Source organism: Leucoraja erinacea, chromosome 1 (assembly GCF_028641065.1).
Source record: "Leucoraja erinacea ecotype New England chromosome 1, Leri_hhj_1, whole genome shotgun sequence".
NCBI lineage: Eukaryota > Metazoa > Chordata > Chondrichthyes > Rajiformes > Rajidae > Leucoraja > Leucoraja erinaceus.
The window spans coordinates 165,293,310-165,308,694 of NC_073377.1; the positions used below are offsets into that span (position 1 = coordinate 165,293,310).

Below are 15,385 nucleotides of genomic sequence, written 5' to 3' on the forward strand. Positions count from 1 at the left end.
CCAAGCAATAGATGCCATACAGAGGAATGGAATTGAAAATAGAGTTTGTGGCAAGGCATAACTTTTCAGTTCATTCAGATCTGGACGTTGGACAAGTAATGTGTCATTTTGGAGAAGGTGAAAGTGAAAAGGCAGCATAAGAATGTTTCATTATAATTTAATTTATGTCAAATCAAACATACCAGTCACTTTCTAGTCAACCTCTTCGTAAGAGAAACATACAAATAGGTTATTAATGTTTATATAGTCACCTTGATTCAGCCGTGCTATCTTTATTCAATACTCAATCTGCCAAAGTACATGATGACATCTCGACTTCAAAGCATTTGGGTTCATAATTCTATGAACAATTTTGGCTAATATTTTGAACAAATATTTTCATTTCACATTTCAAGATTACGTTCGGTTTACTTCACCTAACACTTTCACCCCTTTAATAAACCACAGTCTCATCTTGAAAACAATCTTCATGGCCTGGTTTATCTCCCTGTCTTTGACTGTGTACATTTTCTAATCTACTTCTCTTGAAATAATGTAGGAGGTTTTCTTCTACATCAAAGGTACTTTTATCTTTAAAAGATTAATTGGTGTTAATGAGTGACATTTGGGAAATTGACCTAAGTATATCTCAGTTATATTGCTGTTTCTTATTGAAGCAATCAGCTGCAAGATAACTAGACCAAATATTTTTCAAAAAGCATCCCATTAAAATATCCAATCCATTGGATTTGAACTGTTCATAAATTCTGCTCATTTTAAAAGGTATGAAATGTATGAAAATTATTCCAGTGTTTTCTCTACCATCCCACCAAAGGCTCATAGACTTGGAAGCCCCTGCTCTGCATCCCAGGTCTACATTTACTTGGGAAAGGATCTTCCAGCAGCAGCTCACAATTTCTACCAACATATCGCTTCTAACATGGCATAAACATGTCAAAAGTACTTCACAAAACTGTTATCAATCAAAAATGGCACCAAACAAAACAGGTTACTAGGTTACATCAAGGGAGTGAAAGCAATGAATTTGAAGCATGATTTAATGATGGATAGAGAATGTAGAACAGAACAGGTCCTTCGACCCGTAATGACTGTGCCAAACATGATGCCAAAATCATCTCTTATCTATTTGCACTTAACTCATATCTCTCCATTCCTTGCATAATCCATATGTCTATCCAAAAGGTTTTTAAATGCTTCAAGGCACTAATACCCCGGCAGCACATTCCAAGCACTCAGCACCCTCTGTGTAAAAAACTTGCCCCCGCGTATCTTCTTTAAACTTTGCCCCTGTCATTTTAAAGCTATGCCCTCTTGTATTTGATTTTTCCAAGCTGCGAAAAAGATTCTGATTGTCTACCTTATCTGTGCCTCTCATAATTGTATGAAGAGGAGCAGTGAAGTAAAATGCATACTATATCAATTCATTAATATGAATAGATGAAAAATCATGTGGGTTGCAAAAGTATTGGCCAGCTGTTTCAGTAATGACATGACTAATAATGTGAAAAATTGTCCTTGTTTGTCCTACACACAACAACAGTACAAATCTAATTTGAAAGTAGACAAAAATGCTGGAGAAACTTCAGCGGGTGAGGCAGCATCTATGGAGCAAAGGAAATAGGCAACGTTTCGGGTCAAAACCCTTCTTCAGACTGATGTGAGGGTGGGGGGGGGGGGGGGGGGGAAGAAAGGAAGAGGTGGAGTCAGTGGGCTGAGGGAGATCTGAGAAGGGAAGGAGAAAGTAGGGAGTACCTGAAATTAGAGAAGTTCTCTAATTTCTAAGAAGTTCTCTAATTAAAGAAATTCTCTAGTTTCAGGTAGTCCCTTCTTTCTCCTCCCCTTCTCAGCTCCCGCTCAGCCCACTAGCACCACCTCTTCCTTTCTTCCCCCCACATCAGTCTGAAGAAGGGTCTCGACCCGAAACGTTGCCTATTTCCTTCGCTCCATCGATGCTGCCTCACCCGCTGAGTTTCTCCAACATTTTTGTCTACCTTCGATTTTCCAGCATCTGCAGTTCCTTCTTAAACAAATCTAATTTGGCATTGTTGATGACACCTTGGCCATTCAGTCCCAGGATATCACTTGAGGAATTCCTCAAGATATTGCCCGAAGCTGAATCATTTTCACCTACTTCATCAATGACCTCTCTTCCATCTTGCCAGAGATGCAGATACTTGTTGATGATTGCATAACGTTCAATCCCATTCACAACTGGTCAGCAAATGAACATCCCTAATCTACATGCCGAAACGTTGCCTATTTCCTTCGCTCCATAGATGCTGCTGCACCCGCTGAGTTTCTCCAGCAATTTTGTGTACCATCCCTAATCTACATGCAGGAAGACGTAGACAAGTATTTGCTGAGGCTCTATAATGCACTGCAAAGGCTGCATTTGGAATATTGTGAGCAATTTTGGGCACCATATCTGAGGAAGGATGTGCTGGCTCTGGAGAGGGTCCAGAGGATGTTTACAAGAATGATCCCAGGAATGAGGAGGTTAACCTATGAAGAGCGTTTGTCGGCACTGGGCCTGTACTCGCTGGAGTTTAGAAGAATGAGGGGGGGGACCTCATTGAAACATACAAAATAGTGAAAGGTTTGGATAGAGTGGATGTGGGGAGAATGTTTTCACTAGTGGGAGAGTCTAGGACTAGAGGTCACAGCCTCAGAATTAAAGGATGTTCTTTTTGAAGGAGATGGAGATACATTTATTTAGTCCGAGGGTGGTGAATCTGCAGAATTCTTTTCCCCAGAAGGCTATGGAGGTCAAGTCAGTGAATATTTTTAAGGCAGAGATAGATACTCTAGATTTTTGATTAGTACAGGTGGCAGATGTTATAGGGAGAAGGCAGTAGAATGGGGTTAGGAGGGAGAAATAGATCAGCCATGATTAAATGGTGGAGTAGACTTGATGGGCCGAATGGCCTAATTCTGCTCCTACCACTTATTAGGCCTAGGATACTTAGTTGCATGTTACATTTGCAGCTCAAAGATGTCGGGCAGTGACTTCCTCCAACAAAGCGAGTTTGACCATCTATCATTGACATTCAATGGTATTGCCATCACCACCTACTGCCATCAACAGCCTGGGGCCACCATTCACCAGAAATGCAGCGGGCCCAGCATCTAATTATCATGGCTTTAAGAGCCAGGCAGAGGCTGGCTATTTTGCAGCTTGTGATTCACATTCTGATGCCCCAAAAACTTTATACATCGACAAGGCATAAGTCAGGGTCACCCAGATTAAAACAGTTTGATTGATTAGTACCCTATACGTCTCTATCAGCATTCAATTGCTTCATCACCGTTGCATAGTGGATGCATTGATGACCAATTACTCACTGTTACTCATCTACTTGACTTCAATTGCATTTCTCAAACCTGCAGTTGTACCATCAGGAAAGACAAGGGCATCATCCTGAATCGGAAATATATTACTATTTTTTAATTTAACTGGACATAAATCCCTGAATTCATCACCCAACAGCACTTTGGGTACCATCACTTGCATGACCGGACTAAAGTAATTCAAAAAGATGACTCATCTTAATCTGTTTTCTGACAATGAAGGATGGGCAATAAACACTGCCTGTGCCTTGTTCTGAAAAATGAATATGAAAAAAATGTGCCTGCATATCCCATTTATCCATTAAAATCCAGACTGTGCAATGTTATTGTGATATTCAATAGTTAATGTACCCTATCTCTGTAAAACCACTCTTTGCATTCTCCCTCTGGGCAAATAAACAAAATATGGTCTGTGATTAAATGCAGACTAAATACTATAAATGAGGGAAGTTTTACAGAATTCCACCTGCTTGTAAATTTCAGAAGGGAATTCCAGAGGGTAGGGCTTAGGCAGCTGAAGTTGAAGATCAGGCTGTGGAATATTAAAATTACTACATTTTGGATGTTAAGGGATCTACACTGAAGGGACACGGGCATTTCAGAATGTTGGAAGGTTGGAGGAAATTGTAGAGGTTTGGACAGGTCAGATCATGAAGACATTTACAATACAATATTTATTGTAATTTGAACCTCAGTGAGGCTCAAACGAAACTACTGTTTCTACAGCCATACAAACAACAAACGATTCCCACTAGACACACAACCAATTCACACAAACATCCATCACAGTCAATCTCCTCCTCACTGTGATGGAAGGCAAGGTCTTTTCTCTCCCCTCCTCTCCATTTTTCTCCCGGTTGAAGCCCGAGGTCGAAGCCCCAGGTGGGCGATGGTAAGTCCCACGACCATTTTAGGCCGCGCGGGGCGATGTACGGCCCCGCTCCAGGTCTAAAAGTCACAAAGATGGAACCCCCGGCGAGCGCTGGAATGTCCTGCGGCCATTAAAACCGCGCCGGGCGATGTATGGCCACGCTCCGGGTCGTTCCAACCCCGCGACACGGGCTGGAGAAGTCGCGTTGCGGCAGCTCCGGAAAGCGGTCTCCACCCGGACCCGCGAGCTCCCGATGTACAAGTCCACCGGACCTGCGGCTGCAGCTGGAGCCTCCGAGCTCCGGGGTCGGGCCGCAGCAGCGAGCCACCACCGCTCCCCACGCTCCGAGGCCGGCCAGCCCCACGATGGTAAGTCCGCAGCTCCGCAGGCTCCGCGACTGGAGCCCCCATGTCGTTCCGGTTGGAGGCCGCTCCACGGTGCTGGGCCCCAACGACAACGGAGACCCTACAGGGAAAAGGTCGGGTCTCCCGTGCAGGGAAGAGATTTTTTAAAGCTTCCCCCTCCCCCCCCCCCCCCCCCCCCCCCCCCCCCCCCCCCCCCCCCCACCCCCCCCCCCCCCCCCCCCCCCCACATATACACAGTTAAAACAGTATTTAAAAAAAAACAACAACTACATTTAACTAACTCTTCGCATTAATTGAAATTAATGCAAATAATTAAAACGTTAAGGCATTGCTCAGCCAAGAACCAAGATTGTAGATTTATTGGCCGTAGCTCTGCTTTCAACACCATAATCCCAAACAAATGTATCTTCAAAATCCTGGACGTCAGAGTTTGCATCCCCCTCTGCAGTTGAATCCTTGAATTTCGGACCTATAGACCACAATCAGTGATGATAGGTACCGATGTAGAGTTTGCAGAATACAAAGAACATTGGAAAGCCCAATCAGGAGTGCAATGGAATAGTAGCAGCAAAGCCATGTGAGGACTTTCCTGCTATTTTTAAGTAACAGGTATTTTCAAAGCAGGGGTTGACAGGGTCTTGAATAGTACGGGTGTCAAAGGTTATGGAGAAGACAGGAGATTGGGATTGAGTGGGAGGAATAGATTAGCAATGACAGAATGGCAGAGCAGACTTGATGAACTATGGAAATGGAAATGGAAATGGCCTAATTTGGCCCCTATACAGAATGTTATGTCTTATGTCTATGTATAAGGAGATTGTTTCCAAATTCATCGAAAGCAGCTGGGTCAATTATAATAAAAAGGGCAATAATATCAACATCATACGCTTATGACAACTGATAATAGCAGGATTAGTTCTTCCATAAAAGAGGGATTAACGGGCAATATAAGATTACTATAATATATGAAATTGACATACAAAACAGTCAAAATGCTATTTGAGAAACATCAATCTTTATTTTTAAGTAAAAAATAAAATGTCCAATGTTAAAAGAAAATTAAAATCTATCAAGAGCGCAGAATCTTATTTGTACAGATTTTCAATACATGTATTTTTTTTCCCTTAGGGTCCAAATGCTCTTGTGACGTATGCCATTATAAGTGGAGCAGACAACAGTTTTCGCGTTGATCCTGAGTCTGGCGACCTTCTAGCCACGAAGCGTTTGGACAGAGAGCGCCGTTCCAAATATTCCTTACTGGTCCGAGCGGACGATGGGCTGCAATCCTCCGACATGCGAATCAACATCACTGTCAGTGACATAAATGATCACGCACCCAAGTTTTCCAGGAACGTGTATTCATTTGATATCCCAGAGGATAGTCCACCTGGTAAGATACAACTTAAAACAAGTTTGAATTGCTTTTTTTTTTTGTGAGTGAATGAAAGATGCAGCATGGAGACAGGCCATTCGGCCCATGGAGTTTTCGCCACACATCTATCACCTGTTCACACTAGTTCCATCTTATCGTGCACACCCCCTACGCACTAGTGACAATTTACCAAGTCCAATTAACCTATAAATAATCAACTAGATGCCAATTAATCTGCTCGGCCAGTTTTAGAAGCAATTCAGAATCCCATTTGCTAATTACTAGTAAAATGAAATCCTAAATTCCACCCTGTTGTGACGCCATGTTACTTAACCAACAGTTAAATAAATGGAATAACAATTGATTATTTCAGTGAGTACATCAAAATATGCTTATTTCTGGTTTCATGTATATTCTTGACAATGTATTCTGCCATGTTGAACATTTGTAAACTCAGATCATATTTCACGGTTAATATTTAAGTGTTGCTTGCTTGTCTGCAATATAAGACGCCAAAGATAAAAAAGTTAATGTATTTTAAACTCTCCCAAGTTAATCTGTTGCTCTGTCGCCCATGTCCGCAGTCTGAGCTGTGCTGTTAGTTCAGCATGTGGATAAATCAATAGCAAACAGACTCTGAGGCTTAACAAGAATATCCTGTATATGCGTATCTTCGATAAATAAATACTTTGGATTGCTTTCAAATCCCACTTTCCATAAATAAAGAGCAAAACATTTTCAGTTTACTGTCATTAAAGCAGATCATGGGGCTGAAGGTCCCTTGGTTTTCCCACTCTCGTTTTCTAACCTTGCCAGGTGATTGCAAACAAGGACTCCCAAATTAAAGATTACCCGGCTGTCAATGGGGAAACCTGCACCAGTTAGGGATCGTCCCCGACAATTGGAGAAGGTTATGAGAGGCCCGGAGACATACAGGAGGAAACAGAATGTGGGGCGTGTGGGGTGGGGAATTTAGTTTAGTGTAGCAATACAGCACGGAAACATGCCCTTCGGCCCACCCAGTCCACCCCGACCATCACTCACCGTTATATATTATCCCACTTTCAAATAGAAACATAGAAAATAGGTGCAGGAGTAGGCCATTCGGCCCTTCGAGCGTGCACCGCCATTCAATATGATTATGGCTGATCATCCAATCCTGTACCTGCCTACTCTCCATACCCCCTGATCCCTTTAGCCACAAGGGCCACATCTAACTCCCTCTTAAATATAGCCAATGAACTGTGGCCTCAACTACCTTCTGTGGCAGAGAATTCCACAGATTTACCACTCTCTGTATGAAAAATGTTTTTGTCATCTCACTCCTTAAACTGTGACCCCTCGTTCTGGACTTCCCCAATATCGGGAACAATCTTCCTGCATCTAGCCTGTCCAACCCCTTAAGAATTTTGTAAGTTTCTATAAGATCCCCCCTCAATCTTCTAAATTCTAGTGAGTACAAGCTGAGTCTATCCAGTGTTACACAGTTGGGGCAATTTACAGAGGACAATTAACCTACAAGCCCGCGCACATCTTTGGGATGTGAGAGGAAACCAGAGCACTTGAAGGAAACCCAACAGGGAGGACAAGCAAACCCTGTGCAGGTAGCGCCCGAGATCAGGATCATACCTGGGTTTCTGGTGCTCTACCAGCTGGGCTGCAGACTGCAAAATGCAGGCGGTGTAGATGGCAGTGAAAAAGACTGGGTCAAGCATCTGAGAAAGGAGAATGCAAAATGGAAAGATAGCGGGGGAGTGTGTAGCATGGAGAGATTGCAAGGGAAAGAAGTGGCCAGGATGAAAACAGTAAAAGACTAAAGGGGAGATGGAGAAAGGAGCGAGTGTGGGGATGGAAATCTGGAAACTGAGGTATAGGGTGAGGGCTGGCAAGATGGCCATTGGCGACCACAAGCACTGCTGGATTAGTATTTACTGAAGAGACCAGGCAACTCCTTCCTATCTTCATCTGTTCACACTAAACTGTTATGGAGCTCGGCCTGGGGCTCACGGCCGTTGCGGTCCGGATCCGCCCCCACTTCTACTCCCAGAGTGAGGCCAAGAAAATTGAAGATAGACGCAAAATGCTTGAGCAACTCAGCGGGACCGGCAGCATCTCTGGAGAGAAGCAATGGGTAGCGTTTCGGGTCAAGACCCTTCTTTCAGACTGAAGAAGAGTCTCGACACGAAACATCACCCATTGCTTCTCTCCAGAGATGCTGCCGGTCCCGCTGAGTTACTCCAGCTTTGTGTCCATCTTCAAATGACGTTAAGCGCTCCAGACGGCTGTGCAGTCGAATGAAGTCGCACGCAACCTTAGCGGGACCGTCGCGTAATTAGCATGCCAAGGACACGTAAGTGGGACAGGCCCTCACTCTCTACATTGTTAATGCACTCTGATCCGGCACCTCTCCACCAGATATACCTGAGGTTGCAAGCAAACTGACAAGGGACTTCACCTTTTACACATGTACAGTATTTGAGGGGGCCGATCTTGTTTTATGATTCCAGGAGAGGGAGTTTCAAAGTAGAGATATCTATTGCCAATAAGTTTGCTAAAGACAACCTTGCTCTCCAAAATGACCCACATTTTACTATGCAAACAAACTCTGTTTTGCAATAATATCTTAATCTATCTTATTTATATTTTGCTGGTTGGTCGTAGTCATAGAGTGGTACAGCATGGAAACAGGCCCTTCGATCCAACCTGCCCACACCGACCAACATGTCCTAGTTACACCAGTACCACCTGCCCGTGTTTGGCCCATATCCCTCCAAACCTCTCCTATCCATGTACCTGTCTAACTGTTTCTTAAATGTTGGGATAGTCCCTGCCTCAACTACCTCCTCTGGCAGCTTGTTCCACACCCCAACCATCCTTTGTGTGAATCTTTTTTTTCTGCTCTATTCAGTTATTAATTTGTACAAAACATTGAATCACAGCACTTTTTTTAAAAATGTTTATCCCATCTACAATAACTCTACACGTTTGTATCAATGTACTAAACAACCTCCCTATTAATTACACAAAAAAGCTGGAGAAACTCAGCGGGTGCAGCAGCATCTATGGAGCGAAGGAAATAGGCAACGTTTCGGGCCGAAACCCTGGGTTTCGGCCCGAAACGTTGCCTATTTCCTTCGCTCCATAGATGCTGCTGCACCCGCTGAGTTTCTCCAGCTTTTTTGTGTAACCTTCGATTCTCCAGCATCTGCAGTTCCCTCTTAAACACTCCCTATTAATTAATTGTCTTGTATTAATATTTGCAACTGATAACAATTCAACTGAAATTGCAGAATTTTATTAAGTTGGCCTTCTGGAATAAATCGGATATGCTTATTAACCATATGCTATCACTTTTGTATACATTATTATGTTGAATGCTTTTGGACAAATGATTGACAAATGCAATGCAAAAACGGAGTAAACTGCTTATTTTAATTAGAGTACACCATAATCTTGTAGATTTGAGTATTTTGATTTTAATAGTAAACTGCATGGATGAAAATTGTTTGAAGCAGAGAAGCTACAAGAGTAATAATAGAAACAAGATGTTCCTGATGCAAAATTGCTCATTAAAGAAAAGTAGTTCCTTTCCCTTGCAAGAAAATAAGGAAATAGTTACAAATAGGAAAAAAAATGTTTTGTTTTCTCAATAAAGAATCTAGATGGATAGGATTTTTAAAAGCATTCCTGCTGATTTTTTTTTTCTCTTTCTTCATTTAAATGTTAGGCTCTATCGTGGCAGCCATACTGGCAACTGATGCAGATTCTGGCGCTAATGGGGAAGTCACGTACATGGTGGAAGAGGATGATGAAGATGGACTATTTTTCCTCAATTCTGTGACTGGAGTTTTTAATCTAACACAACCTCTGGATTATGAGAAGCAACCATATTATATTCTGACTATCCAGGCAGAAGATGGCGGAGGACAGCTCAGCACAGTAAGAGTTTACTTCAATGTGCTGGATGTGAATGATAATCCACCCATTTTCAGTCCTTCATCTTACAGTACCTCAGTGATGGAAAATCTTCCCCCTGGAGAACAAATCCTAACCGTTAATGCAACTGATGCAGATGATGGTATGTATCATAAACATAAGCGGGAAGCATCAGTCTTCCACCTGAAGTAACCAGTATTGCAATTGGCATTTCACCCTTGAAAAATAGCAACATTCGTTTCCAGAAAATAACTTTAATTTCCCTGCTAAAAGTATTCCACTTTAACAAAATTCCTTCCGTAGTCTCAGAGGATTATATTCCATTCATGTCGGAAATTCTGCTTAAATCATCTTATTATTTATCTTAAGTTGTTGCACAAGCAGTTTATGTTCAGCTCTGAAATTCAGCAAAGTACAAGGACAGATTTAAAGTTTTTTTTAATCATCTCAATGGGTGCACGCTACACGCTAGAATTTAGAAGACTGAGGGGGGATCTTATAGAAACGTACAACATTCTTAAGGGGTTGGACAGGCTAGATGCAGGAAGATTGTTCCCGATGTTGGGGAAGTCCAGAACAAGGGGTCACAGTTTAAGGATAAGGGGGAAGTCTTTTAGGACCGAGATGAGAAAATCATTTTTCACACAGAGTGGTGAATCTGTGGAATTTTCTGCCACAAAAGGTAGTTGAGGCCAGTTCATTGGCTATATTTAAGAGGGAGTTAGATGTGGCCCTTGTGGCTAAAGGGTTCAGTGGGTATGGAGAGAAGGCAGGTACGGGATATTGATTTGGATGATCAGCCATGATCATATTGAATGGCGGTGCAGGCTCGAAGGGCCGAATGGCCTACTCCTGCACCTAATTTCTATGTTTCTATATTTACACTCATTTCTGTTTAAATGGCTTAATATTTAAAAAAAAAAAGGATTGTCAAAAGAACATTAATGAACATATCTGTTGGATTACTCAGAAGACCAGTATTTTCATACTGGGAAACAACACCGTCAATAGAAGATACAAAGTTCTGGAGTAATTCAACTCGGGCAGCATCTCCAGTGAACATGGAAAAGCAATGTTTCATGTTGAGACCCCTCTTCAGACTCACTGCTGAGTTACTTCTGCACTTTGTATTGTTTCTTTGTAAACCGGGGCTCTGCAGTTACTAGTATCTACAAGCTAGATAAAATGCTGGAGAAACTCAGCGGGTGAGGCAGCATCTATGGAGCGAAGGAATAGGTGACGTTTCGGGTTGAGACAAGGGTCTTGCCCCTGAAATGTCACCTATTTCTTCGCTCCATAGATGCTGCCTCACCCGCTGAGTTTCTCCAGCATTTTTATCTACCTTCTTAAACAGTGTCTTCTTAAACAATGTCTACAAATTAGTCAGTATCATGCCCACACATCTCCAATGGAAGGAATAATTTTTCAGAGACTTTAAGCTGCTTGTTGCAATGTTCATTGTTTTATACCTGTTTATCTCAGTTCACATGACATGTCAAATATGTCCCAGCTTTTTATTACTGATTTATTCCTTTGAGCCGGTCCTTATATCAGAATATCAGAGAGTTTTCAATTTGGAATGAAATGCTGTCAATTCCTGTACAATGGTGCTAGAGCATTGATAGCATTCCAAATTGAAAACTCTCTGATACTCTAATATATAACAACCCTCGTTGTTACTTGCATCATTGGTACCTCAGCTGCATGGTGCTCTGTCATCATCTGTTCCTCTTATTTGCCACTGGCAGTGATCATTCATAATGGGTATGAGTTTACTGGAACAGAAAACATTTTAATTCTCTCTGTGTCAAATGGAAAAAGAACTTGCATTGATATGGCAACTATAGTGATATCAGGACATTCCTAAGTATCCCACTGAAAACTACGCAGTTCTCGAATATGATCGCTGTTACATCATAAAGACACGCATAAGCCAATTTCTATACAGTTAGTCCCTCAGAATGCAGTTGGTTTAATGACTGGATAATCCATTTTAGTGCTGGTTAAGAGATAAATAGTGACTTGGATCCCAAGAAAATTCCTCTTGCTAATGTTGAATGGAACTATGGGGCCATTGCAGTTCATCTTAAGAGAGTAGTTGGGCTTTAATTCAGCATCTAAATTCGAAAGATGTCAGCTCTGAAACCAATGCATGTAATGATCTATTAGGGTGTACTCTACTGAATACATTTGTTGGTTCCAAAATTATTATTTTTTAAAATATTTTTATTAGAAGTGATGTACAATAATATGACATGAATAACATATTTGCATTTCATGTACAACTTCTTATTTTAAATTTAATACTAAAAAGAAAAAAGGTAAGAAAAGCAAGCGATATATAGAGAGAGAGAATATTGTGTAGCTCGAAAAAGAAAAGCAGAGGGTGATGTGAACTAAGCAAAAAGAAAAAGAATAGGAGAGAGACAAGAAAGAAGAAAAGAAAGAGGAAGTATTTGAAAGGGATCTGCCTCCTTCATATCTTTACCCACCTCTCACCCGGTTCTGAAATACTTTATTTCTAAGGTTGTGTTGCATCACATGCTTGTAATAGGTCAATAAATGGAGACCAAATCTTTAAGAATTGGTCTGATTTGCCTGACAGGACGAATCTCACATCTTCCCAAAATTCTTTAAAAGATAAAACAAATTGAGCCAGTCATGAGGTCAGAGTTACAGAACATCAGCATGTTGGATCAGACAAATCTAACTGTATGGGGAAAAGAAGGAAATGAATACTTCCATGCTGAGTTGGATGATCAGCCATGATCATATTGAATGGCGGAGCAGGCTCGAAGGGCCGAATGGCCTACTCCTGCATCTATTTTCTATGTGTCTATGATACTTCCACAATACTTGTGGAAAGCCCGATGGGCCTTTTGAGGTATTGAAGGCGAGCCTTTGAATTTGTGAAAAATGTTGGAAATGGGCAATTTATGAAAAACTGCAGATGTTTGAGTAATTCTGCTTCTAATTCCATCCATCTCTGCCAAAATAAAGAATTATGCATTCACTGGTTCCATGTTAGTAGTAGACATTGAAACTGATACTCTTTTTTAATTTATATTGGGTTGGTTGGTCATGCTTTGATACTCATGACACTGAAATATTTTTATAATATTGACTTTGAACTCCCTTTAACAAAGAAGCATCCCATTGAAAGCCATATGGTTCTCAAGTATGATCACTGGCATATTCTAAAGACATGCACAAGCATATATATATATAAAATAAGTAGGAAGGAACTGCAGATGCTGCTTTAAACCAAAGATAGACACAAAAAGCTAGTCTAACTCAGCGGGACAGGCAGCATCTCTGGAGAGAAGGAATGGTTGACGTTTCGGGTCGATACTGAAGAAGGGTCTCGACCCGAAACGTCACCCATTCCTTCTCTCCAGAGATGCTGCCTGTCCCGCTGAGTTACTCCAGCTTCTTGTTTCTATATATTTGCTTTGGTATATATAGATATATATACACTACCTCTTCCAGATATTAACTGCTTGTAAGCAAAATAATTCTCTGCTTATGATCACTATTTGTTTAACACGTTATATTTAATAAAAAGTAATTGTTTGTTACCACATGCTAAAACAATCCTACAACTCAATTCTGACAAATTAAAGGCAGATCAGAGGATTCTATTTTTTCACACAGAGAGTGGTGAATCTCTGGAATTCTCTGCCACAGAAGGTAGTTGAGGCCAGTTCATTGGCTATATTTAAGAGGGAATTAGATGTGGCCCTTGTGGCTAAAAGGATCAGGGGGTATGGAGAGAAGGCAGGCATGGGATACTGAGTTGGATGATCAGCCATGATCATATTGAATGGTGGTGCAGGCTCGAAGGGCCGAATGGCCTACTCCTGCACCAATTTTCTATGTTTCTATTCCATCTCATCTTGCTCCACCAATCTATACTCCATTTGCTGTGCCTCAAGCTTTCTGTTTGTTTGTTCTGGAACTTGTTGAAACACAATGTAATGCTATTTGTTTTTGTGAGGTGGAGGTTTCTCAATTACAGGGATTAGCAAAAGCCTCCATTCAGCTGTGAAAAAGATTGCATGAGTGAAAGTTGCCAGGAGGCTAGATTGGCAGGAAATAGGTTCATTTATTTATTGACAAACCCATAATCACATTAGAAGGGACAGCACACAAGTTGCTGCACTAATAGCATGGCTGAATATCAGTAACACAGTTTCAACATGGATAGATGCCTTGCCAGGACAATGTCACAAATAAAGGAAACCACCAGCAATATACCTATTTTAAAAGTGACAAGAACATTCACAATAGAAAAGCAGCAACATCCTATTTAATACCTGATAGCCCAAGGTCCCGACTTGCCATGTAATGGGTGGGCCATGAATTTGATGTGACATGAAAAGAGAAATGTGACCATCTTAAATACAAGTGGAAACTCAAAATCAAGTTACAAATGCAATTTATAGATGGCTAGGGCCTCAACATCATGCCACAGGCAGGTACAGGATACTGAGTTGGATGATCAGCCATGATCATATTGAATGGCGGTGCAGGCTCGAAGGGCCGAATGCCATACTCCTGCACCTATTTTCTATGTTTCTAACTCCACACCTGAAGAGTTGCATAAAAGGAACAAAATCCAGGCAAACCACTGACATGGAAATAGATCCAAGATCAGCAGAATCAATGTCAATTACTGAGCTCTTGGGATGTTCCTTGATGAATGTTTGAATTGACATAGAATGGTGAAGTGCAGCTGGAACAGCTCTTGTGTTGCTGGCAAGAACATTAGGCGCCTGTTTAAAGCATTTGTAGTTGCAGTTGCGATGTTCCGGTCGGGATCCAGTAAGTACTTTATATGAATTGCTTGTCAGTGTGGAAACCACAAAGAATCCTTGTTGGATCAGCTGTTGTGGTTTTTATTAGATGCATTGTAATAGCAAAGGATACAAATGATATTGCAAAGAGGGTGGTGCTGGCTCGAAGGGTTCTTACTCCTGCACCTATTTTCTATGTGAAGATATTAAAAGGAACAAAATTTTAGATCCTCTTTTTACTGAGCTCTTGGTGTTCCATTCCAATTGACATAAATGGTGAAGTGTATACCTATAGCCCGACTACAAAGTCTGTAGTTGCAATTTTCATCAAAGTACTATATGAATTGCTAATTATTCTTAACAGCTCGGGCAAATAAAAATCCCCTGGGAAATTTCTTCCCTTTCATTTCAATAAAGGAATATTTTATTCCATTCAAAAGTAATGAAATAGTTCAAAGTATTTTGCAAAGCAAAAATGTATCAGTTTTTTTATGCAAACACCATAATTACAAAAAACATTTGTAATTGCAAATATGTAGGGTGATGTGAACCTACTCAGAAGCATCCAATTGTTGGTAATATTTGCAGCCACCGTTATTCCTTTGTTCACGATAAGGTATCTCAGTGGTTCTGAAAATGTTATTGGCCTGCATTTGCAGTTCTTGGCAATGAGGCAGCACGCACTACTGATCGATAA

General features: G+C 41.3%; 1 protein-coding gene across 1 annotated transcript in view; it reads left to right on the plus strand.

The window, feature by feature from the left end:
• fat4 (FAT atypical cadherin 4) overlaps window positions 1-15,385 on the plus strand; it is a 366,482-nt gene that overhangs the window by 175,534 nt on the left and 175,563 nt on the right. Inside the window, exons 4-5 of the mRNA XM_055647477.1 lie at window positions 5,713-5,974; window positions 9,684-10,034. Of these exons, the coding sequence (XP_055503452.1) occupies window positions 5,713-5,974; window positions 9,684-10,034 (613 nt within the window). The remainder of the gene's footprint in view (window positions 1-5,712; window positions 5,975-9,683; window positions 10,035-15,385) is intronic.